Source organism: Hippocampus zosterae, chromosome 6, assembly GCF_025434085.1.
Source record: "Hippocampus zosterae strain Florida chromosome 6, ASM2543408v3, whole genome shotgun sequence".
Taxonomy (NCBI): Eukaryota; Metazoa; Chordata; class Actinopteri; order Syngnathiformes; family Syngnathidae; genus Hippocampus; species Hippocampus zosterae.
The window spans coordinates 25,051,323-25,077,368 of record NC_067456.1 but is presented as its reverse complement, the minus strand read 5'-3'; the positions used below and the strand labels follow the sequence as shown (position 1 = coordinate 25,077,368).

At 43.1% G+C, this 26,046-nt stretch overlaps 2 protein-coding genes across 11 annotated transcripts in view; both read right to left on the bottom strand.

The window, feature by feature from the left end:
* The window catches only part of pdzd2 (PDZ domain containing 2), an 88,832-nt gene extending 77,017 nt beyond the window's left edge, over positions 1-11,815 (bottom strand). For 2 of the 10 annotated variants that reach the window (XM_052068131.1, XM_052068130.1), the window contains exon 1: positions 11,219-11,780. The gene's annotated coding sequence lies outside the window, so the exon portion shown is untranslated. Of the gene's footprint in view, positions 1-11,218 lie in introns of all 10 variants that reach the window. The other 8 variants (XM_052068139.1, XM_052068137.1, XM_052068138.1 and 5 more) reach the window with 8 other exon arrangements.
* Positions 11,816-12,593: 778 nt separating this feature from the next.
* Positions 12,594-24,504, bottom strand: dhfr (dihydrofolate reductase). The gene is made up of 6 exons (XM_052068374.1): positions 24,321-24,504; positions 18,243-18,292; positions 16,712-16,817; positions 15,852-15,975; positions 15,092-15,207; positions 12,594-12,764 (listed from the first exon to the last, which is right to left on the bottom strand). The coding sequence occupies exons 1-6, from the start codon at positions 24,416-24,418 to the stop codon at positions 12,683-12,685; spliced, it is 576 nt and encodes a 191-aa protein (XP_051924334.1). The 5' UTR covers positions 24,419-24,504; the 3' UTR covers positions 12,594-12,682.
* Between the last annotated feature and the right edge of the window lie 1,542 nt (positions 24,505-26,046).

The following is a 26,046-nucleotide window of genomic DNA, read 5'->3' as shown; positions in this document are numbered from 1 at the left end:
ACGAAGCTCAGTTCAAACTTAAAGCCACCGGTTATACTTTTGGCATGCGTGCCCATCTCACAGCAGCGGTGAAAAACCAAGTCAAGCAAATGAACTCTGAGCTTGCCGTTATTCCCGGAAGCTTCACTAAAGAACTCCAACCGCTGGACATTGGCATCAACCGGGCGTTCAAAGTAAAGTTGCGAACGGCATGGGAACAATGGATGATCGATGGCAAACACAACTTTACAAAGAGTGAGAGGCAGCGCTGGGCGAATTACGCCACAATATGCAACAACGAGAGGGAACGCAACGTTTTTGATGGATTACGGTACTTGCACAATTGTTCAATTCTTTCTACACACACACGCGCTGCCACCATGTTTCGCTCTGTTCTTTACTTTCAAATGTGGGAAAGCTTCACACGAGAGAAATGTTGACTTTGCTGTTGCTGCTCCTTCGTTCCGCTCGGCAATGCGTAGCAACTCACACTAGCATGTGATGCGTTCAATGACAACTGGGATGTGCAGTCCTCTGCTTCTGATACAGAGGATGAGGACTTTGATGGATTTCTGGGTGATGATTGATCGAAAAACGTGAGAACATGGTACGATGGCTAAATAAAATACACCCGAACTCAGTTCTGCTTTCGTTGCCTTTTTAGAAACAAGTTTTTAGCTTGTATCAGTATGTCTTGGCATGCTACCGTATGCTTCAAGCTAATGTGTTAGCGTGCGCGCATGCATGCCGTATGTTTAAGCTGGCGTATGTATTACCATTGTAAAACTGCGCCCATTGGTACAGTGCGGTCTGCATATGTGTAAAATACAGAAATGTCACCCATTAATGAGACTGCGCCCAACCGTACGGTGTGTCAAATAGTCGTGAAAATACGGTATATATTTTTATATTTTTATTAAAATGCATATACAGATATTTTTTTCATTTTATTCAGTTATTTGTTTTTAAAAGTCATTTTATTGTGTGCAGTATTCTACAGGGTGTCCATAGAGTCTGGACACAGAAGTAAATGAGACAACAAATGTCATAAATACAGTAAATATTCTCTAGTACGGACTCGTGTTTGCGCTGTCCAATTTGTCCTGAAAATAGAAATTCCTCATTTGGGAAATGAGCATGGTACATGTCCTTTATGAACCTGCAAGTATGTTGACAAAATGCACATGTAACAACACAATCATTCATTCATTCATCTTCTGAGCCGCTTGATCCTCGCGGGGGTGCTGGAGCCTATCCCAGCTGTCTTCGGGCAGTAGGTTTTGCCAGCCAATCGCAGGGCACACAGAAACGAACAACCATTCGCACTCACACTCACACCTAGGGACAATTTAGAGTGTTCAATCAGCATGTTTTTGGAATGTGGGAGGAAACCGGAGCACCTGGAGAAAACCCAGGCAGGCCCGGGAAGAACATGCAAACTCCACACAGGGAGGCCGGAGCTGGAATCGAACCCGGTACCTCTGCACTGTGAAGCCGACGTGCTAACCACTGGACTGCCAGGCTGCCACAACACAATCACAAACACAAATATAATACAAAAATATACTGTCCAAAAACTGTTTATGTAACAAAAACTGCAATACAGGTGTATCCCCAAAAAATCACAACAGTAAAATACGTACAGTATTAAATGTTTATTTTTTTCTGTCTTGTGAAAAAAATGTGCATTTTGGATTGTTTTGTTGGATGCATTCTTTGGTTTATGACAATGTTTGCCTGCGTGTCATACAGTTTTCTTGCTAGTTGCAAGTAACTGTCCCGTTGATCACCGATGTCTGGAAATTCTTGTGCATACTGAAGGATTTTTGTTGCCATTTGCATTGCTTCCTTGCTGGATGGTGGCTTGTCATCAGGAGTCGAATCGATGCCTTGTTTTTTAAGGTTTCGTAGATTTGCGTCGTTCTGACTCCAAGTGTCTTTTTAACTTTGTGTCCAGCCTCGCTCCAACGGATGCATTTCACTCGCTCCGCTCCATTCGTTACAGTTCTTCTATGTTTCGATGCGATGATCTACACGACGTAAGTGAATAAAGTTAAAATCTATCGCAATTACAGTAAAATGCACGCCAATAAAAAATCGCTTACACGTCTTCGTTTCGAATCTATGAATGAAAACGGCGAAGCGAACACGTTTTTTCGGTCATGTAGAGTGGGTGCTGCTTTTAAGCTAGTGCCGCGCTCTCCAGAACGTAAGTGAAAAAAGTTAGTTAAAGTCATTCACAATTACAGTAAAAGGCACGGCGATAAAAACTCACTTAGACGTTGTCGTTTAGAATCTAATGATCGAAAAACTTTTTCTGCGTTGTGTCTTTTCCATCACATCGGATGGGCGTTGCGTGTATTTAAGCTCCCGCGGCATTACACCTTCATCCGGGTTACAGGTAGTGGAATTTCCGCTTACGCAAGTTCCGGTAACATGTAATATCGTAGTCAAAATGTTAATGCATAGGTTTTTCTTCCGGGTGAAGGATATTCCTTTCCATAGAATTCCGGGGATGGGAATATTTACTGTAAATGTGATGAAATCAAAACTTGCTTTTTTGATATCAAAAACACAATACAGTTATATTTTATTCTGAATTCCTTTATTTTTTATAATGATGAATCACAATGTTATTATATTTTTGTTATTGGATTGGATTGAACTTTATTGTCAAATGTACTGTATGTGTAACATGTAACATACAGCACAGATGAAATTTCTCAACATTAAACAGGAGGTTATGACTATGAGGTCACTTTTCAACACTGCTCAACCTGTAATAGGTCGTGATGGGTCACTGGAACCAATCCCAGCAGACTTGGGCAAAAGGCGGACGACACCTTTAACTGGTCGCCAGCCAGTCGCAGGTTACACAAAGAGACAGATCCAGATCCACAGTGTCACTGAGCGAGAACTAATCCCACGCTTCACTCAAATCAGGCAAATCAATTACGATTATTGTCATTATTATTATTGTTATTAAAGTTGGCTTTAGTTGTTTGGTTTTTCTTCCTGTTTTTCCAAGTGGCGTCGTGTTCGATCTTATCACTATTCAGGAGACCCCCAAAATTGCATTTGTCTTCAATAATGAACATTTCATCGTCAAAGACAGCAAGATATTTCTAACACTGAAGATTAGTAATTTGCTTTAAAAGGACTCCCAGCCTGAGCACTCATTGTCAGGTCATTGTTTGCTTGCAACTGTCATGTTTGTTTCTGTCATGGTTCTGTTCCTGTTAGTTTTTTGCCACAGTCCTGATTTTGTTTAGCTACTTTGGATTAGTTTTGGTTGTTACCACTTTGTTTGTTTTGGATTCAGTTTTCTCTGTTTTATTAAATATAATTCGTCAAGTTCACCCTGCTCCTCCCTCCTGCCTTCTTTTTGAGGTCCTCCACCACCTTGCAAACGTGACAATGAAATGTGATATACAAACAAACTTGCCTTGACTTGCATGGCTCAGGTGGTGGAGTAGTCTACCCCCCAGCCCAGCCTGAAGGTTGTGGTTTCAATCCTCAGCCATTGTGAGCATGTCATAGTGTCCTTAAGATGGACACTGAGCCCCAAGTTTCTCCTGATGATGTGTCATCAGTAGGTGAATGAGAAGACTGGAAAAGAGCTTTCAATGGCTAAAAGGTTGAAAAGTACACCATTTTACTTACTTTGGAGTGTTCAATCAGCCTGCCATGCATGTTTTTGGAATGTGGGAGGAATCCAGAGGGCCCGGAGAAAACCCATGCAGGCCCGGGGAGAACATGCAAACTCCACACAGGAAGGCTGGAGCTGCACTGTGAAGTTGACGTGCTAACCACTCGACTACCGGGCCGCCATATTATTTAATGGTGAATAATAATTGGCGGCCCGTTAGTCCAGTGGTTAGCACGTCGGCTTCACAGTGCAGAGGTACCGGGTTCGATTCCAGCTCCGGCCTCCCTGTGTGGAGTTTGCATGTTCTCCCCGGGCCTGCGTGGGTTTTCTCCGGGTGCTCCGGTTTCCTCCCACATTCCAAAAATATGCATGGCAGGCTGATTGAACACTCTAAATTGTCCCTAGGTGTGAGTGTGAGCGTGGATGGTTGTTCGTCTATGTGTGCCCTGCGATTGGCTGGCAACCGATTCAGGGTGTCCCCCGCCTACTGCCCGGAGACGGCTGGGATGGGCTCCAGCACCCCCCGCGACCCTAGTGAGGATCAAGCGGTACGGAAGATGTTGATTATGAATATCAACAGCATAATTAACTCAACTTTAAAGAGTAATTTAGTTGTGGAATTTTACGAAAGGTGAGGTCAACTTTACTATTCAGAGTTTTGAACAAATGTACTCTTTACTCAAAATATATGATTGAAATTCACACAATTAAAACGGGTGCAAATTTTTACCCTACATTTACTGAATAGATTCTCTATATTATTCTTTACAATGTTAACTAGGGGAACAAAAATTCTGTTTACAAACCCATCAATTGATTTGGATGTGTGAAAGCACCAAAAATGTGTGGGGTCTTGCGTGCATAAAAATTTACCTTTGTTGCTGCTGTTCAAAAATCATCATGTACAAAAAGTGCATTGCGCGTGCCGTTTTTTTTTTGGGGGGGGGGGGCTCACATTTATCCACAGGGCGATAACTGATCATTTTGGTCACCATAAATGTGATATGATTTTTTTTCAGACCGATCTACCTGCATCAACTTGTCTGCAATAAATAAAATATTTTAGTCATTTTAAATACTACTGCTACAAATTTCAACTGATTTGGAGAAAACAAACTTGGCTTGTACACCAAATTACACATTGTTTTCTATTGTACAATTACTGCCCTTCTCAAAAACAGAAGAGTTTAAAAACATCACTGAAAACCCGATATCAAAAACAGTCCATGACCACAAGTGCACACTCAACTATGCCCAGAGCACAGACTGATATTCATTTTGCAATTTCAGACCATTCTGAGGCACACTGATCTGGTGTGTGCGTGCCTGCCTGTGTGTGTGTGTGTGTGTGTGTGTGTGTGTGTGTGTGTGTGCGCGCGTGTGTGTGCGTGTGCGTGTGCACGCGCACACACACTCTCCTTACACACACACAACCACAATCAAGACTCAAAATAACAACAGAAGGAAAAAAAAAGCCATAAGAAAATAGGTAATCCTAAAAACAAAGTTCCCATGACTTGCCTCATCAACGGAAGGTATAAAAAAGTTTCTAAAAAGTGTGTTTATTAATGGTCTCCAACATAGTGATTACATCCTCTGGCGAATGCCAATGAATGGTCTCGATAAGAAATGAGGAATCCGGTTTGACCATTTGGCATCAACTACAAACGGAGAGCTGAGTACGGCCTCATCTTTGGGAATTAGAGATAAAAATTCAGGCTCCCACAAGACCACAACATAATTGCTATGTGGAGCCAGCGCTTCAAATAAAGTGTTGAGCTTTGCGGTCCCATCTGTCTTTACTATTCAAGTACATCGCATGGAAGCAGGCGGGGCTCTCTGAGCATAGGCCTAAAATTGCATGTTTACTGGGTATTACCGAGTCATGTATTTGTCATTGTCACGGATGTTAGTACAAAACATTGAGTCAACAATTGTGCAAATGATTGCTAAAGCAACATCCACAAAAGCCGACAGAAACTTTCCCATGCATAATAAATCGAATGTGTCCAACAAATCCCCAGTTCAACAGTGTCGTATCGCTTGCCGTTACCCCTTCGCTAGAGGTCCGCAGAAAACAATGCCGATGTGGGTGTGTTCTGAAAATTCAGCTGAGAAATCAACTTTGTGCATCACAATAGACAAGTGGTATAAGCTGTTCTCTTTCATTTCAGGACACCTCTGAGGGTGGGGGGGACACAGCCTGAGTTGGCAAAATAAACTACAAGCCAGGCTACTGTCCAGACAAAGAAGCAACTCACATATTAAAAACAAGAGATGACATCATGGCCTCAAATAGAGCATGAGAAACAGAAATGCTGTGAGAAATCAATATTTAATCAAACTATACCTTCCCAGGAGAAAAGTCAGAATCTAATTTTAACATAGCAAAACAATTTTCATAATTATTATCCAGTTGCGGTGTGGTGACGCGTTACTGTAGTCATTCTCTCTCTCTCTCTCTCTCTCTCTCTCTCTCTCTCTCTCTCTCTCTCTCTCTCTCTCTCTCTCTCTCTCTCTCTCTCTCTCTCTCTCTCTCTCTCTCTCTCTCTCTCTCTCTCTCTCTCTCTCTCTCTCTCTCTCTCTCTCTCTCTCTCTCTCTCTCTCTCTCTCTCTCTCTCTCTCTCTCTCTCTCTCTCTCTCTCTCTCTCTCTCTCTCTCTCTCTCTCTCTCTCTCTCTCTCTCTCTCTCTCTCTCTCTCTCTCTCTCTCTCTCTCTCTCTCTCTCTCTCTCTCTCTCTCTCTCTCTCTCTCTCTCTCTCTCTCTCGGGGTCGGCAACCTGCAGCGCTGCCCTCATGACTCCCTGGAGCTTTTTCAAAAATTTTGAAAATGGAAAAGATGGGGGAGGGAAATATACTTTTGTTTTTATGTGATTTCTCTAGGAGTATAAACATGACACAAACGGTCTTAATGGTTTCTAAAAATGTGTTGAATAAATATTACATTTGAACATTTCCGTCAACAAAGATTTGTGTCATAGCCTGCGGGTTGCCAGGCAGGTGATTAAAAAAAACTGGTGTTTCATACAATTCACCGTGGGGACTGGCAAACAATGGAAATCTGGAGGGCTGAGCGAAGCATTTTTAAACGGTACACGTGAGTTACGATAGTCAACAATCTGCAAGAGAGTGTCACATGCCTCAATTATCTTAGGGGCCGTTATGGCTGTTGCTCATTATGGCTGTTGCTCATTATGTGCATGCATGTGTGCGCGTGTGGTCATGGGTCAATCTGGTTGATCGAAAAGTAGACCTTACGTCAAAAAAAGGTTGGGCACCCCTATTCTACAGTGTGCACTGCAGGGGAAAACATTTAATCATGAAGGTTCATTGTGTATTTGTAGCCAACCTAATAAATATCGATTGTAGGCAAATGTAGGTAATATACAGTAAATACAAACAGCATGTGTTGCCTTCGTTATAAGGATTTTCATTTTTTTACAGCTCCAGACCTAGTTAAAAAATTTTTTTGGTCCAATATGGCTCTTTCAACATTTTGGGTTGTCCAGCTCCTGTCCTCAAGGGTCACTGTCCTGGCTGTTTTGAGATGTGTCCCTGCTGCAACAGACCTGATTCAACTGATCAACTCATCAGCAAGCTGCAAAGAAGCCTGAAACAATCCTGGTCGTTTGAATCAGGCTTGTTGCAAGTTACGACACATCTGAAAACAGCCAGGACAGTAGCCCCCCAAGGACGGAGCTGGACATGCCGAATGTAGATAGCGAGTGTGGAAGAGGCTTCATATGTACCTGCCACTTGTCTTGGAGTTACACAATTTTCTTTCGACACTTGCAGACTTTCTACAACTGCTACAAGTCATTTCATTCATTTAAATGTTGGTGTGGCAGGATTACTGACAGTATCTAAACCGTATTAGAATGGTAATCCATGAACCAGTCTTTGTTTCATGTTTCAGATTGACCTATATTTCTTATCCCATCCTGTCCTCCCCTACCCCCGGCTATTGTAACCATATGGCAAAAGATTACAAAAAGCCTCTTTTGTATGTTCCAAATGCAATCTAGTGACAGAATACAGGTTGTAAGCTCAATGGTCAAAACGTGTTGTGACCCAAGCTACATCCACCAGAATTTTAGTATGAGTGAATCACACCTATATGATGCTTGTTGAAGTATTAAGATGTTGGAGTAGTACTGTACAAAAAGCCAAGTTAACTTGTGTCAAGTTATTGGATCACAAATCACTGCAACAAAATACACATTTAGAACATAAACACACAGGTACAGAGAGTCACAAGTGCCGTCATGCTGATACAACCGCAATTGCACAAATGCTGCAGAAAGCCAAGCATTTTAAAAGGACCAGTAATAGTAATTTTGATACAACAGCAATGCAAATGGTGTCGAGAGCTCTCAAGCACTTCAAAGTGAGCAGTGATGTGGTAATGTTGATCAAAAACTGATATTCAGAGTGATAAAGCTCTCAGAATGAATACTGTCATAGAGATGTGCTGGCAAGAAAAGTTAAAATGTCATGAAGGACTTAATAGTCTGCTGTTAAGAGGTTTTAGAAGTTGCTGAGCATCTGTCAACGCTCAACCTCACCAATTACCTTCTAAAGTCAAATGTAAATAGGGCTGTGTGATTATATGATTGAGAATCGTTATATTACGCGATCAGCTGTGAGCATATTTACGCCATCAGACGTGTTGGAAATCTGCATGATTAGCCAATTGGAGTTCCTCTTCTAACATTGGTTTGCGATTTGAAACAGAATGCACCAATAAACAAAACCGTTCTGTAAACAGAAAGTAATAGCAGCAAATTGACCAAGCGTACAACTAAACGCACAGCTTGATGGGCAGCCATGACTTCCGAAGATGAAGCTATTATGACACGAGAAGTTCCTCCCCTGGCGACGTGGAGGAGGAAGCGGTTGTGTAAAGTATGGGGTCAAAAACAAGACAATAGAATAAAAAAATATTTAGGTATTTGTGTGATCATGATACAAAATAGCCAATATTGTGGAAAAAGATATTGTTTTCCATTTTGCCCAACACTACCTTCGACATAAACTGAAGCTATGTTCCTCTTGAAAGTGGTTGAATGAAACTGATTTGTCATTACAATTAGGACATGGTGTGACACCAAAATCAGGTTGTTGTTTTTTTTGAAGGAGGAGATCCAGGCCAGAAATAAGGAGGCCGTTGGCAAGTGAGTTTGACAAGTGGGGGAACATTTTCCCCCTGGATTCTTACAAGCATTGCCTTGGTCATCCCTGTTTCAAGTGTAAACTGCAAAAGGGACTTTTCAACAATGAATAGGGTCATTTTAAGGAGCAAAACGTTTTAAGGAAGCAGCAGGGGGGTTGATTTTATTTTTTCATGTAATCCTTAGGTGAAAACAGACCTGCAAGGAAAACATGTGGCCACCTGCTTTAAACTATCCCTAATCCTTTGGACTTGAATTTGAAACAACATTGGAATATTTTCTTAGGATGGCACAAAAATTAAATGGTTCCTTTTGATTTAGGTTTCCTACTTCTAGTTTTTTACCTCTTTGTATTTACTTTTAATTTATTTATTCAAGTCAGCACTTTGTTGCAAGTCGTGACTTGTTAAGTATTTGATTTTAGGGGTTTCTTTAAACCCCTTAAACCAAGGGCAACTTTGCCAAAAACGCCTATGGAAAGGTGTATCCCAAGTAAATTTGTAGCTATTCTTGAACCATTGGGAGTATCAGCATAGGTTTGGTCTCTTTATGAAATATTCAAAATGTTATCATTTTGAAAATCCCCCTCACCCCCACCCACCCAACAGACAGAATCTGTGTAAGTGCTCCTGTCACCAAACTATGGATGTTCGAAAATAGAAGAAAAAGGCGAATCTTATGTTCATCTAATTTCTTTTCAATAACTGCCTTAAAAATGGATTTAGAATGTTGATTAGTACTTGAAAACACTACAGGATCAAAGCTTGATGTCTCCCCAAGTTCCGATTCAAATTTGACAATTGTAACATGTAGGGTACCATTCAAATCTCCAGAAACTCAGCTTGCTTTTAAAAGATGTAAAACATGTTCACACGTACTCAGCTGACGACGTCCATCAGTGATTTGTTTTCACAGATGACGGAGGGCCCTTCGGCGGGCCCTCGTAACTTAAAGGGTTCGAATTTAACTTATTTATTGTTGCTAAGGTTATTTCTCTTAAGCATATTAGCTGCCATGAAACGATAATTATTATATTAAAATACAAACCAAAACTCCTTTTTGGGGTTTTGTAAACAGTAGATCAACTTGCCTTACATCACTGCACAAAAACAAAAGACACCACTTTGCCTCCCTTTTCAATCTTCTCAGTTCAGCTAATAAGAGCCAATAGAACTGCCAGCTTGTGTCCTACTTGCTGCAGCAATAACCAACTAGCAATAACAAGTAATTTTGTATTACCTCTCCAACATCCTCAAGTCTTCAGGATAAGCAGCATTGAAAATGGATGGATGGAACCCCCAAATGGTTACCAACACTTTCCTTGGCTGCGACCCAGTCGAGGCTACTATATTCAATAGTGTCGCCTCTCGAATGTTTGTTGACCAAGTTTCAGAATGATTCTAAAAGCAATCGTTTTTCTCGAAGGTGTAGCATAAATACAAAAAAGATAGATAGATAGATAGATAGATAGATAGATAGATAGATAGATAGATAGATAGATAGATAGATAGATAGATAGATAGATAGATAGATAGATAGATAGATAGATAGATAGATAGATAGATAGATAGATAGATAGATAGATAGATAGATAGATAGATAGATAGATAGATAGATAGATAGATAGATAGATAGATAGATAGATTTGTCCTTTCCCAAAAATATTTCGGAAAAAGAAACGCAATTTCATGTTTATGTAAATTATAATACAGTATGTAGAATAGATTACTTCTGTGGTCATTAGGAATTGCCTGCACGTGTAGTTCCCGAATTTAGTGGGGTAAGAAGGATTGTTTTAGGCTGGCCGGCTAAAAAACACTCATAATAATATATATAGGCCTATGCATGCAAGAACAAATCAAATAGTTTACCTTTAACATAGAGGCAGGCAAATTTATACTCATCACCAACACAACATAGATGCGTGTTGTTACTTGTGCACATTGGTTGTGTTCATTTTTTTTTTTTTTGCCTTTTTTTAACTTAGTTCATTTATCGCATGCATTTGTCAACATCATCCGTAGATACGCAGGAAGGCTAATGATTGGTGAGCAAATGAATATAAATCTTGCAGCCTGGCGTGACCAAATAATAATTATAAGAATAAATACGCGCGATTAAATTTGCTTTTTTTATGTTGCAGCCCACCAGTCAAATCCTATTTAAAGGTATCCATCCTGTGGAATGAAGCGTGTTAGGACAGAAGTGTTAGCACGCCTTAGGCTGACTGTGCTTGGACCTAAAAATAAATTTTCATAGTCTTAATAATTTTCCAAGAAGCAAGAACAAACTGTCACAGCAAGCTTGCTTTTTCCCCACGATTGTATGATTTATTTCGTTGAAGAAAGTCAGACTGCATTGAAAAACAAAGAAAATGGGGGGGGGGGGGTAGAAAGAGTAAAGAGTATTTTACACTATACCTTGGGCTGCATGGCGATGAATTTCGAAGCTGAGTGTCCATTCCTGTTTGAAACGCCGTGGAAAGCTCATGTTCGCGTAGAAAACAAAATGTATACACTTTTAACGTCAAACGCAACTACCAGGAGATAAATACCGAATTCATGCAGTGTTGGAAAATGGCACCAGTAAATCTCAGTAAAAATAAAATGTGCCGGACGTAAACAATCCTCGCAAACAAGCACTAACTTGTAAGATTCGGTTGTTGCTTGGCTTTTCATGTGATGCTTTATCCAAAAGGTATGATTAAAATACTTTAGGGAATCAAGCGGCATTTGGCAGCCTCTCTGTCCGCAACAGGCGGGGCCAAAACACAGTCTGCTACGTTGTTATTACCCTGGACTCCTCCTCCCAGACGGTTTCCTCTTGTGTCACGCTAGAAAATTGCCTGGGATTGAGACAAATGGTACAATAAAGTGGAAACATTTTACGTCCCACCAATCAAATTTTAAATAATCCACACACAAAATACTAAAAGATGCAGTTTGTGTGTAAAGGTACTTGTCCTGAGAACAAATACAAAAAAGGTAAGAGAAAAGAATGATTGAAAATTGTTTTTGAAATTGGAACGTAGTTAAAATTAAAGTTAATCTTCATTTTTTTGTATTACTATTTGAATTGATGCCGGAACAACTGAAAAATCAAAACAAACCAATCCGCTAGTTTTCCAGGAAAAAAACTGTATTGACTATTGTTTTTTTCTTTTGTTTTCTAGAAACCGATTTAATAATTCAATCTATTAAAGCTAGGTCAATGCGCATTTGGGTAGTACTGTATTTTTTTCCAGGATGTCATTACAATCCATGGGGCCAAAATTTCTTCAACGCTGTTTTTTTTTGGGCTGCATATCAGGTGTGCAGTACCTGCATGAGATGTGGTATAGCTAAGTCCGCTGGATCCCTAAAATACTTACGAAAGCTCACAGACGGACTAGCAGACTGACGAATGCTCACCTCTGTGCAATATTTTCATCTTCTTAATACAGATAGAATAGTAGCCTTAACTTTGAAGAAAAAGAAAATGGGAATTCCCACAAAAGAAAACAACACACAAAGGCCCAAAAAGTTCAGTGGTAAGATGTTATTATTATACATATTTTGTGACATTAACCAGAACCCTCACACACGCACGCGCACACGCACGCGCACACGCACGCGCACACCTTATGATTTAAAAAAAAAATCTAAGAGACCAATATCACAAATGCAGGAGCTTCTTGGATTGCATAGGACAATTTATCAGTAACCACAGTTGAAAATAAGGGATTCAAGTGATTAAACTAAGAAATCCTCAGAACCTACTACCAAGGCGTTAATTGAAATTGGAAAACATGAAAACTTTTGTCTGGTCAGATTACGGATTTTAATTTTAAAAAATACATGAACACATGACAAATTTTCAGGGGTCCATTTACTGTCGAATTGACATCAATGCGCAATGCTCTCATAAACTTCGAATCGGTACTGAATACCATTTTCCTCTTGCAGGCCCTGTGGAACTCCTGGAAACCTGTAAGATAAAACTTAGTGAACTTTGGATTTGATACGCACCGTCAAAGCAAAGGTTCCTTTATACTCTGAATCAGGTCTTGTGTAACATACAATTACCGTATTTTCCACACTAGAAGGCGCACCAAAAGTATTCAATTTTATTATTATTATTATTAAATTATTAACCATTGCGACTTATGTATAGTGTTACACAGTTTCTTTATCTGTGCGATTGGTTGGCAACCGATTCAGGGTGTCCCCCGCCTACTGCCCGGAGACAGCTGGGATAGGCTCCAGCACCCCCCGCGACCCTAGTGAGGATCAAGCGGTTAGGAAGATGAATGAATGAATGAATGAATGAGTTTCTTTATCTTCCCCATTGAGTTGTTTCCCTGTTAGTGGTGATTATTAGCAGTAACCAATTGTAACAAAGGGTTCTGCCCGACACTAATTGACATGTGCATTCGCCATGACAGACTCAAACAGACAACTACTTTGTGAGCTCTGTGCAGCCATTATTAATTGAAGATACTACCAAAAGCAGCGTTAACTACTAACTAAACAAAGGAAGATGGAGACGAGCAAGATTTCTAAGGATATTTAGCCTCTTATGGATGTGAGCCCATGAGATTTGTGTGCCTTTTTGTTGAATCAATTTTCTTCAAAACTTTTGTCCATCCATTTTCCGATACGCTTAATCCTCACGAGGGCCACGGGGGGTGCTGGAGCCTATCCCAGTCATCTTCGGGCAGTAAGCGGGGGACACCCTAAACCGGTTGCCGGCCAATCGCAGGGCACACAGAGACCGACAACCATCCACGCTCATACTCACATCTAGGGACATGTTTAAGTGTTCAATCAGCCTGCCATGCATGTTTTTGGAATGTGGGAGGAAACCGGAGTACCCGGAGAAAACATGCAAACTCCACACAGAGAGGCCGTAGCTGGAATTGAACCCGGGACCTCTGCAGTGTGAGGTCGACATGCTAACCACTGGACTGATAACTTTTGTCTTTCATAAATTTATTTGTACTGCCTTTTGTGTTTATATGTTTCGTCTCAGTGTTTGTAACCAGTTCTGCATGGCTATACTCTTTATAACTAAAGCTGTATTGTATTGTATTGTATTCGCTTAGCGTAGCTCATCTAGTGGATGCATAGCACAGCCGCAGCCACTATTGCAGCTTCTATTCTATGCACCTTATAATGCAGTGCGCCTTATGCATGAAAACGGTTTTAAAATAGGCCATTCATTGAAGATGCACCTTATAATCCGAAGCACCTTATCGTGCAGAAAAGACAGTGTACAGTACTTGTGCTTTAATCACAAATTCAGATCAACACTTTGGGATGTAACACTTTTTTTTATTGTCAACTTACCTTTGCCTGCAAAGGGTTTAATTAAATAAAGAAATCAAAATGTATTGACCAAGACAATTTTGCGGAATTAATTGACTGGGGGAAAAGGTGTTTCAGGGCGCTTCTCAGGAAATGTGGTCCAACCGTATGATTCAATGCTGACTCCCTTCGGGAATCATTCTTTTCTTCCCTTGACAATCAATCATTTGCTTTTTTGTTGTCTTGTTTCCTAGTTTCCTTCCTTTTTGCTTCCTTCTTTCCACATTTTCAAAAATAGACTTTTTAAAAAAAAATGTTTTTACCTGGTTTTGAACAACTATTTTTGGGCTCTCATGTCACACTCTTGGACCATACCTTCTAACAACCACCCACCTGCAGAACAGTCAACAGGAATTCTGAACCATTTTGCCCGACAAAACTATTTCAGTTCAACAATATTCTTCAGATGTCTGAAGTGAATCATTACAGTTAGAAATTTTTCATTGCAATTAGCTGTTACTTTGTATTTGAATGCAGCTAGTATTAATTTGTGGTTTTGAAGTGGGTTTGCTGTTTTTTGTTTTGTTTTTCGCCAAAAAATTCTGAGCTTTAGTTTTGTTTCAACTCGTTTTTAACAGTTTTTTGTCAGGTGTGAGATTAAAAACGATACAATTCTGTAATGAAAAAAAGAGACTTTTCTAGCAATTACCTTCGGCTGAGCTCCGTTACAGCGTGCGTCAGACAGTAGTGGCTTATAAGGTTAAAAGTATATTAATATAGTGTTTTTATGTTATTATATATATTTTTAATAGCAGTAATGTTGTTTGTTTTTGACTTTGACAAGTGAGGTCTGCACAATGCATTAATTCTCAAAATTACTTCAGAAAAAACACTCATCTTTTTCTTCCCTAAATCAATTTTTTTGATATTGTGACTGGAAACCAGTGATGTCCCTGAGCCTACCAACATGGCCTTTTACAATCACAATTACAACCACGCCGTTCTTACCCAGGTAGCAGATTGTACTTGTCTGGGCAGAATTCAGGGAAGAATGTGTCACATGGAAACTGTTTCAGAACTTGCGTGACAAATAACCTTTTGGTGCCTTGGCTTTGCATCAACTCCTACAAACATCAACAATTTTATAAAAAGCAACAATAGACAGTAAGGCAACATTATATAGTACAGTACATTCCACAGTGCACTGACAAGAGTGTTCTTGAAAGCTAAACAGCATAAGGCAACTTCTTTCACTTTTAACATAATGCTGACCGTCTCATACAACTTTAAAACCAGAAAAATTAACATGGTTACATTGCAAAATGACCGGTAGTCATTTCTCAGAAAATAAGTACCGGTAGCTACATTTATGTAATGTCAGAGGGGAAATGCTAGTTACCTAGTTATCTGCTTAATTTGTGAGTCTATAGTATTTATTACACCAAATGTAGAACGTTAACTCTCGTTTCTGGCTGCAAATGTTCATTTCATGACAGTGTGATAATGACACCGTACCTATGCATATACAGGTATTATCATCACTCTGAGTCAAATGAGTAGAGGTCTCGTAAATTTGATATCCTTTAATTACAAAGCTAAGGTACCGTAATTGACTCTGCCTGCACTAACCAAAAAAAAAAAAAAGAAAAAGAAAAAAGCAAACAGCAGAGGGTTTGGAAACCATGACTTTTGGACCCACAGTACAGTGTATCTTGTGGCTACCTGACTGCTTTGTAAATTTTTAAACCCGACAAATAAAAATGGTTACCTTATAGAGTGAGCTACCTCCTATCACCCAGACCTGATCAGCCTGGTCTGACAGCTCTGTGTCAATCAGCCTGAGAGCTGAGCAAAAATCAGGAGCCAAGTGGTGGGCGCCAGGAGGGGGAACTCTGTCGGTCAAGCAAAACCATTGTTAAACAACAGAAACGTTCAGGAAGTTGAAATGCACTCTTTTAAACCAAACTACAACAATCCATTGTTGCATAATTGCATCAGATACCTATGCCTAACCCTCGAATACAGGGGTCAACAACAAGTCCGCAGGCAACAGGTATCCCCCTCCGCCCACCCCAACGACCACATGAGTAGCCCAATGACCTGTTCTAAAAAAAAGCTAGCCAGTAAAGGGACATTGAGATTGTGACAAATCAGTTTTTGTTAAAACAATAATAATAATAATAATAATAACCTAGTTCAAGGTAATTTCAACAAATTTCAGAAGTGTGTATGAGATAAGTAGCTGTTCGCCTTAATCAAGAGCCGAGAATTCATTCTTACTTTCAAAAAGATTGGTGACCCCAGTTCTAATGTGAACTTTGCTGGGCCTCCAATGCCAATAATACACACACAAAAAAAACTAAAAAAAACTAGTTTTAAAAACATCAAAACTGTTTGGTAATGACTAGCAAATATATTTGCAACTGTTTGCAGCATTGAACCAACCTTGATCCCCCCCCCAAATAAATAAATAAATACATACATTTGCTATGCCTGGACACACTTGTAAACCTTTGCCGCTCAGTGAGATACAGGCTTTCTGAACTCAATACATATGAAATATTGTGTGCGTGTGTGTGTGTGTGTGTGTGTGTGAGAGACTGTGTGCGAGACCGGCGTAAGACATACTTCAGTTGTCGACTTAGGACGATGTTGATCCTATTGTTTAAAGGTCTGTTTTTTTCTGGGATGGAAAACCATGTCTTCCTGCCCATGATCACAACATTCTGCTTACCTGCAGAAAACAAGAGATCATGACTGCATTCTTCAGGACAGCAATGGCCGTCATATATGCATGTATGTATGTATGTATGTATGTATGTATGTACGTATGTATGCATGCATGTGTGTTTATGTATGTACAGCATAGGTGTCAAACTCAGGTCCTGGAGGGCCGCTGCCCTGAATGTTTTCCAAGTCTCCCTGTTGCAACACACCTGATTCAAATGAACAGGTTCAACGTCAGGCTTGCGCAGAGCTTGCTGATGATCTGATCATTTGAATCAGGTGTGTTGCAACAGGGAGACTTGGAAAACATGCAGGGCAGCGGCCCTCCAGGACCTGAGTTTGACACCTATGATGTACAGTATACAGATAGATATATGTGCACAAGCTACCGTATTTTCCGCACTAAAAGGCGCACCTAAAAGCCTTCCATTATCTTACAGCGCGCCTTAAAATCCGATGTCCCTTGTGTATGGTCATTACGGTAATATTTTGACCCCAAAATAACTCCTTACTCGAGACATGCTGACAACGCAGAGTTCAAAATTAAGGCGATCGGTTACGCAGTTGAACACGGAAATAGAGCAGCGGCAAGAGAGTTCAACGTTAATGAGTCAATGTTATAACTTGCTGTTGGTTAAGTAAACTGTGTCACTGCTTTATTAAATAAGTTTTACTGACATCTGATCATTCTGTTGGCATTTCCTTGAGTGTAGCTCTATCTAGTGGAGGCATTGTAGATTGTGTCTTATTGAGATTGTGGTGCGCCCAATGTACGAAAAAAATTGACCATTCATTGAAGGTGCGCTTCATAATCCAGTGTGCCTTTATTGTGGAAAATACGGTACTTGGATTGGATTTGGCCACAATGTAAATCTTATTTGGGGAGTTTAGGAGTTAAAGCTGCCGGTTCAATGGATTGCAAATAAGCGGCTGTGAGTAATGTGCGTTTGGGCAGACAATGTATGTCGATACACTCATGGAGAATGCAATCCATTTCCCATTTTATTCGCATTAGATTTTTAATCTTTTGAATGATTGTTTCTATTCATTTGTTTTGGACGGATTGATTTGACTGACGGACTGATTCACCTGGGAAATTTGCAGACTTTAGCACAGTAAATATAGCATGAAGAACTGACAGACTGATGATTACAGTCTGATTCGGCATGAAAATGATGACCTGACGATGGACAGGTAACCAGACCGCTGGCAGATGACGAATGACAGAATGGCAACATTTTGTAAAATGCCCACCTGTGATGTTATATGTGCAGCGCAGTTACTTCTGCTGTCTCATCAACCAGATTTAGAAAATATCCCATGGACCTTCACTGCTACGATACACCGAGCACCTTTCATTAATTGGTCTCTGTACCAACACGTTTGTGTCCCTCGCATTATCCCTTAAAACTGTGGACACTTGAACAGTTACCTTCCACAAATGCCGTGGTAGTCATCTTCCGGAAATATTTGAATTCATTACTGGAAGAGAAAAACATTTATGGGGTTTATTTGTACACATTTTTTAAAAAAGTTCACAGATTGCACCAACTGCTCCAGAAACACACTTCCTATATTTTTTAATCGTTTTAATGTGTCATTTACATAAGAGTTTACAGTTTAGTACTGTATTACAATTTCAACCTTTAATTATTATTAAAAGTATACCTCTGGTGGCCCATTTCAAGGTATTAATGGGGAAACGGAGCAGTATTGTAAATTACATATCTGGTGTTCCCTTTTTTGTGTTTTTGCCAAAATAATACCCCTAGTTAATTTCAGTGCATGGGGCCATGTATGATGAATGTGTACACACACACACACACACACACACACACACACACACACACACACACACACACACACACACACACACACACACACACACACACACACACACACGTGTAGTTAAACTATGTATAGTTTTTTTTCTTTTGCCGAATTTCATATGAAAAGTCGTTTTTGAACCTTGAAAGTTCACCCACCATAGGGAACTTAACGTTTTCCAACTGTTGATCTGCGTTCACCAAGTTTGAATGGTCATACACAGTACAGTATTGTAATGCCCCTCAGTAGCGGAGAGAAGGATGCTCGCAGTCGCTGATACTCTTACTCATTTTTAATAACAAAATAAGTAATAAACACACGCATTCAAGGAGTTGCTGTTCGCCACAACTCACGCCCATGCGCTCCACACTCAGACTAACTCCCGGAGCCAATATTCCCCCCAACCTGGCTCCTCCCCTCCCTATGATGTCACACAAATACAAGAAACGGATATTACACTGCCCTCCCCTTTATGAAACCCTCGCCCCGAGGGTTCAACAAAAAAAGTCCTCCAGCCGTCGTGGTCTTCGTCTCGGCCTCTGTGGTCGGCCTGGCTCTGAGTCGATAGCACCTTCAGCTGGCTAGCTCGGGACAACATTGATGGGATCTGGGGAACATGGATCCACATGTTCTGAACTGACGGATGAAGCGGACCCCGCCTCAAATACAGGAACACCGCTGCCCCGGTAGGGGGCCAACCTGTCCCGATGTAGGGCAACCTTTCTGCCCCTGGGGGGAACTGCCACCCGATGAACTACCTCCCCCACCCGCTCAAGTACCCTACATGGACCGTCCCAATGGCTGTCTAGCTTGGGGCAGCGCCCTTTTTTTCTTTTAAGTGTATACACCCAAACCAGTTCCCCAGTCTGGAAGTTCCTCCCCTTGCTCCGCATGTCATAGTTTCGCTTTTGACGTGCGCCGGCTTTCTCCAGCTGGTCCCGTGCGAATGCATGCGCTGCCTCCAGCCGATCCTGCAGTTTCCGGGCATACTCCAGCCCCGGCTGGTCCTCTGAGCTGCCGAGAGGTCTTCCAAACGCCATCTCTGCCGGTGTCTGAATTTCCTGGCCCAGCATCAGCAGAGCAGGAGTACAGCTCGTGGAACTTTGGACCGCTGAACGATAAGCCATCAGTACCAGCGGAATGTGCTGGTCCCAAACACGTTGGTGTTTGGAGGTGAGGATGGCGAGCTGCTGCTGCATGGTGCGGTTAAATCGTTCCACAAGACCATCGCTCTGCGGATGCAAAGGTGTGGTGCGCGTTTTCTGCATGTCCAGGCGTTTACAAAGAGCAGCAAAAACTTTGGACTCAAAATTTCTACCTTGGTCACTGTGGAGGATATCTGCAGTCCCAAACCGACAGAACATGCCCTCCAGTAGTGCATCCGCCACTGTCTCCGCCTCTTGGTCTGGCAGTGCGTATGCCTTGGGCCACTTAGTAAAATAGTCCATCGCACATAGCACGTAACGGTCCCCTCTGTCCATCACAGGGAAAGGGCTCATAATGTCCATAGCAACCCTCTCCATGGGCGCCCCAACCCTCTGTTGCTGAAGCGGTGCGTGCGATTGGTCTTGAGGTCCCATGTAGGCCGTACACTCATCACAGCGCCGGCAGAAGTCCTCTACGTCCCGTCGATGCTGACCCCAATAGAACCCTTGGCGCAGCCGTTGGAGGGTCTTGGTGATGCCAAAGTGTCCTCAGCCGGTGCTCCCATGGCATGCTCTCAGCACCATCTCTTTAAGAGCTCCGGGCACTACCACCTGCCATCTCTCCTCCCCGGTGGCTGGTTCCTTCCAGGCACGCTGCAACACGCCGTCCTTCATGCGTGACACAGCAAACTTGCTCCAAAAGCCTTTGGTGGCAGCGGAGAGTCCCATCACTCCTTCCCAGGGTGGCCTCCTGCCACTCAGGACCCACTGTCGCACAGGGTTGAGATCACGGTCCTCTTCCTGCTTGGTAGCCCACTCTGTAGTGTCCACAGCCTCCAAGGTGCAGCATGACGGTCCAGCAGCAGTCGCTTCCCCACGCAGCTCCAACTCCCTGGCATCCCGCCGGTCGCAGTAGCTGCAGCCACTAACAGAACATGGCCGCCGGGAAAGGGCGTCAGCGTTGGCGTGTTGAGACCCAGCCCGATTTACCACAGTGAAGTGGAACGCCTGCAGCTCCTCCAGCCACCGTGCTACTTGGCCTTCTGGTTCCTTGAATGACATCAGCCACTGTAGTGCAGTGTGATCTGTCCTGATGGTGAAAGGCACGCCACACAGGTACAGTAATACTTGAAATGGCGTGTAGCCAAAACAACTGCTAGCAGTTCACGTCTGGTAACACAGTAGCGTCGTTCACTCTTGTTGAAAGTGCGGCTGAAATAGGCCACCACTCGCTCACCTTCCGGCCCCACCTGAGACAACACCGCCCCCATGCCGACATTACTTGCGTCTGTGTCCAGCACAAAAGGTAAGGCTGGATCTGGCGGGGTGAGAACAGGAGCATTCATGAGGGCTCTTTTTAGGCTGCAGAACGCCTCCTGACAATCCGGCAACCAGAGGAGGGGTTGGTTGTCTTTAAGGAGGTGGAATAAGGACGCCCCGATGCATTAGAATCCCTTCACGAACCGTCTGTAGTACTTGGCCAGCCCCAAGAAGCTTTTCAACTGCTTCTGGTCCCTTGGTACTGGCCAATCTTTAATGGTGCGGACCTTCTCCTCCAGCGTGCTGATGCCCTCACCGTTCACTCGGTGGCCCAGGAATTCCACCTCCCGCTGCATAAAGTGGCACTTTTCTGGGTGCAGTTTCAGCCCAGCCGCTGCAATTCTTCCCAGCACCAGTCTCAGAGACTCCATTGCAGCCTGAAAAGACCCACCATGGACGAGGACATCATCCAAATACACCAGGCACCTTTGCCTCGGAATGTTTGAGAGCACTGTGTCCATTAAACGCTCAAATGTTCCTGGGGCATTGCATAGTCCGAAACTCATGACCTTAAACTACCAGTGTCCTCGGGTGGTGCAGAATGCCGTCTTGGGTCTGGACTCCGCGGTGATGGGGACTTGCCAGTAGCCACTGCGCAGGTCGAGTGATGAGAACCACGCGGAGCCTGAAACCAAATCCAATGTCTCGTCTATCCGTGGGAGCGGGTAGTAGTCCTTTTTTGTCACCTTATTGAGCGGCCTGTAGTCCACACAGAACCGTGGTCTGGTGCTCTTTTTTCGGGGGACCATGACTACGCCAGACGCCCACGGACTATTGGAAGGCTCGATGATCCCTGCCTTGAGCATGGCACGGATCTCCTGATCCGCGGCCTCCTGCAGGGCCAGAGGCAGGCGTCGGGGCCGAACCTTTACTGGTCGCGCGTCACCAGTGTCGATGTGGTGCTCAACCAAGTGAGTGAGGCCCACCTCATTCTCACTGAGGGCAAAGATGTTCTCAAATTCCCACAGCACCTGCCACAGCTGCTCGCGCTGCTCGACATCCAAGCCGTCACAGTTCTTCTCCCAAATGGACCTGATAGCCCCAGTCCGGTTCTCTGTTGGCCGACCCGGGGTTAACTCCACTGGCGTGGCTGGGCTGGATGTCATTGGCCCCGCCAGTGAGCAGTCCATCTCGGGGCGAGCGGACTCTACCCGATCTACCGTCGACTGGCGAGGAGTCAGCGCTGCTGCTGCATTGGACAGGCTGGTTCCGGTCATCCGCACATCTGTGTTCTCCGCTCCAGGGTCTGCATTGATGACGGCCACCCCCGGAGTACCCTGCCTAGACGCCAGGATCAGCCCTACATGCTGACCACTCGGCAGGGTGAGCACCCCAGCTCCCAAGTCCACCACACATTTCGCAGCTTTTAAAAAGTCCCGTCCAAGAATACAGGGATCACTCACATCAGCTACCCAAGCTGAGTGGGTTGTCGACAGACCCCCCAGGATGAACAAAAATGTCCCTTTGCCTCTCATCTCGGCTGTTTCACTGGTGACTGTCCTCAGTTTTGTAAAGGTCGATGTTAAGACGGTCCCTACTGGAACAACGTGAGGCCTCATAATTGTGGCTGAAGACCCAGTGTCCACCAGGGCTGTACAGGAAACGTCCCCAATCTGCACACGAACATGACTGGGGTCCCCCACATCCGTCCAGCCCACCGTTATAGCTTTCTCTCCGAATGCAGGTTGCAGTTCCCGGTTAACAATTGAAGGGGTCCGCGTTGTCGGGGCTACACGGACCCTTTTCCGTCTCCCTGCTGGTTCAACAACTTTGGGCAGCGCCGCAGCAGATGACCTGGCTGTCCACAACCCCAGGAGACAGCGGGGCGTGCACGATGTCCGCTTCTTTCCTCCTGCTGTGCTGGGCGAGTCTTTATTGCGCACACCAGCTCCTCCAACCAAGCTGGCCTGGGCTCCTCCCCTTCCGACAACGAGGTGGCCAAAACGGGGCAGGCGGATGTCTGTAGCGCCTTGGTTGCAATCTCCCACTCTATAGCGAGAGAGAGTGCCTCTCCCAGGGCTGCCGGGTGGGCAAGCTGGACGTGCAGGCGCAGATCATCCGGTCTGAGAGCTTGGATGAATTGATCGCGTTATCAGTTCATTTTGGATCTCATTTGGCATTCCAGCATATGCGCGCCGACCCAGGCTCTCGATCTCATGAGCAAGACAACGGAGTGGCTCACCGGGATGTCGATCACGCTGCTTGAACTCACAGCGCAAAGAGTCCCTCAAATTAAACTCCCCAAAGCGCCTCTGCAAAGCACCCACCAGGGCGCTGTAATCGAGCCTCTCTCCGGGGCTCAACAGCAGCAGACAGGATGTAGCCTCCTCCGTCAGCGAAAGTGGTAACTGCACCGCTTTCACCTTGTCCGACCAACCCGCTGAGTCGGCCACCAACTCGAACTGTGCTCTATAAGCCTCCCAACTCCTTTTCCCAGAGAATTTAAGAGCTTTGATGGAGGGCCACGCGAGCCCAAGGGCGCCGCCATGCATGTTTACGTCCGTTGCGATGGCGGCGGCACCTGCCGCTACGTCATGGCCTAACTCCGTTTTGGCGGGCCCGCGCTCATTTTGGCGCGAATCAACAGCTGCATGGCGACCGCGCCCGTTGCAACTCGACTCAGGCATATCAATCACGCACGGTACGGCTTCATCCTTTACCGTCCGCTGGGTAACGGGATCGCCGCACGGAACGGCCTCTTCCTTCACCTTCCGCCGAGTAACGGAGTCGCCGAACATCCTTACGCAAAAACAGGAGTGCGACGGGTGAATCCAAAACTTCTGACACCAATGTAATGCCCCTCAGTAGCGGAGAGAAGGATGCTCGCAGTCGCTGATACTCTTAATCATTTTTAATAACAAAATAAGTAATAAACACACGCATTCAAGGAGGTGCTGTTCGCCACAACTCACGCCCATGCGCTCCACACTCAGACTAACTCCCGGAGCCAATATTCCCCCCAACCTGGCTCCTCCGCTCCCTATGATGTCACACAAATACAAGAAACAGATATTACACTATTGCAAAGTGAATCAGTGGCGATGGGACTAAAGTGCATCGAGCTTGCTAAAGAAATGTTTTCTATCGGACAGTTCGCGTGTCCGTAAAGACTATCTCATTAAAATGACCATCTCCTTTCTTTCTTAAATTAAAAACCATATTGAGCATGATTTCACAGATCTGTGAACACGTTTAATACTACAAAAATGTTTACTTACTTTAGTCTTGTGGGATGCCATGGGAGATTTCCGTCTCTGCCTATTCCCAAATCAGGACACATTGCAACGATGCCATTCAAAACTCGAGCCATACTCATTACTCCCGTATCTACAGTTGTCGTGTTCGCAGACGGTTTTATACTTCTTCTCTAGTCTTCTTCAGAAAAGCAACACTTGGCAAACAACATTTTGGCGCATCACCGCCACCGTGAGGATTGGGTGTTAATTGGGGATAGAGAGGCCATTGGCTCCTCTCGAATGGAACTGCGTGTCATTATCAGCTTTAAAAGTTTTTTTCTTCATTTCATTAACCACTTACTATAGCAGGGACAGGTAACTTAAATGATGACTGCAGCCACACATTTCAGTGCTTCTAGGGGCCCACAATGGGACCAGACACTTCATTTTAAATATGGATACAGTACATGCAAAATAAATACAGTACATGCTCTGAATATGTTTCATTTTTCATAGCACGTTTAGGGGGATATTTTTTACACTGTACAGCAAACAGAAAAAATGATTTAGATTTTTTTTCATTTGTTTTAATCACAAAATAAACGAACAATATATTGATTTTCTAATTCTATTGATTTTCTAATCTGATTTTTCTTTCTTTAAAGTGAACACTGGATATTGTCCGCAGGTGTAATTGTGAAACATTCCTCGTGATCTTGTTAGCACATTCAATTGCAATTTTTTGATCAAATGCAATATTAATATTGTTGGAAAGAATGATAATCTATTTAAGATTGATTTTCTAATAAGGGTAAAATTTTCTATCTTCATGAAAATGAAGGTAGAAGAATTAAAGCTGACCAGTATGAGTCATGAAAATCCAGAGCTGAAAACGAGTGCCACTCCACCTGTTTGGAGGTGATGTATTGGACAATAAACGATGTGTTTCTTGCTGAAGTAATAATGATAATCATCCAAATATGTGAAATGCTTCTCTTTCTCTGTAATGCCACGCAGTTATATTCCATGTTTGTATATTCCATTCATCCATTATCCAAACCGCTTACCCTCACGAGGGTCGCAGGCATGTTGGAGCCTATTCCAGCTGTCTTTGTATTTTGTAAAATTGTGATGTGATAGTGATGATATTAGGAAGTAGATTAGGTCATTTAAATCTCCATTCATGGCCCAGGTCCAAAATGCACCAGATGCCACTGATCTGAACACATCATTCTTTTGGCACGAGACAGGAAAAAAAACCATCTTAAAATAAGACTGCAAGAAATTCTGAGGAATTAAAATATTTCCATTTTATTGTCCATTGTAGTTGATGTCACCCAACACAATAACAGTAGGTGTAGTAGTCGTAGTAGTGCTGGTTCCTCAATCTACCGTTGTATGGAAGCTCAGATGAAATGTTTTAAACACTTTTTATGGTATAAAGAAGGTATACCATAGCTATTAGTGAACAAATGGCTGAGTCCGCCATTAAAAAATGTGATTAAGTCAAATTGTCGTCATATTATCAACAAGGCCCCCAAAATAAATACATAATTTAAAAAAAATGTCACAGAACAATCTTTGGGGGTACATACTTTTTTGGGGTACAATTTTACACCAGATATACTGTATGTAAACTCTACTCTTTATTCATTTTTCATTCATTCATTCATCTTCCGTACCGCTTGATCCTCACTAGGGTCGCAGGGGGTGCTGGAGCCCATCCCAGCCGAATCCGGGCAGAGGCGGGGGACACCCTGAATCGGTT

Bases quoted from the DNA above. Each gene is read 5' to 3' on its own strand.
- dhfr (XM_052068374.1), bottom strand. From the start codon at position 24,418: ATGAGTATGGCTCGAGTTTTGAATGGCATCGTTGCAATGTGTCCTGAT. The intron at 16,818-18,242 runs GTAACTGTTCAA...TGTTTTCTGCAG, and splicing joins TACCACGGCATTTGTGGAAG to GTAAGCAGAATGTTGTGATC. The intron at 15,208-15,851 runs GTAACCATTTTT...TGATGTTTGTAG, and splicing joins GAGGTAGCTCACTCTATAAG to GAGTTGATGCAAAGCCAAGG.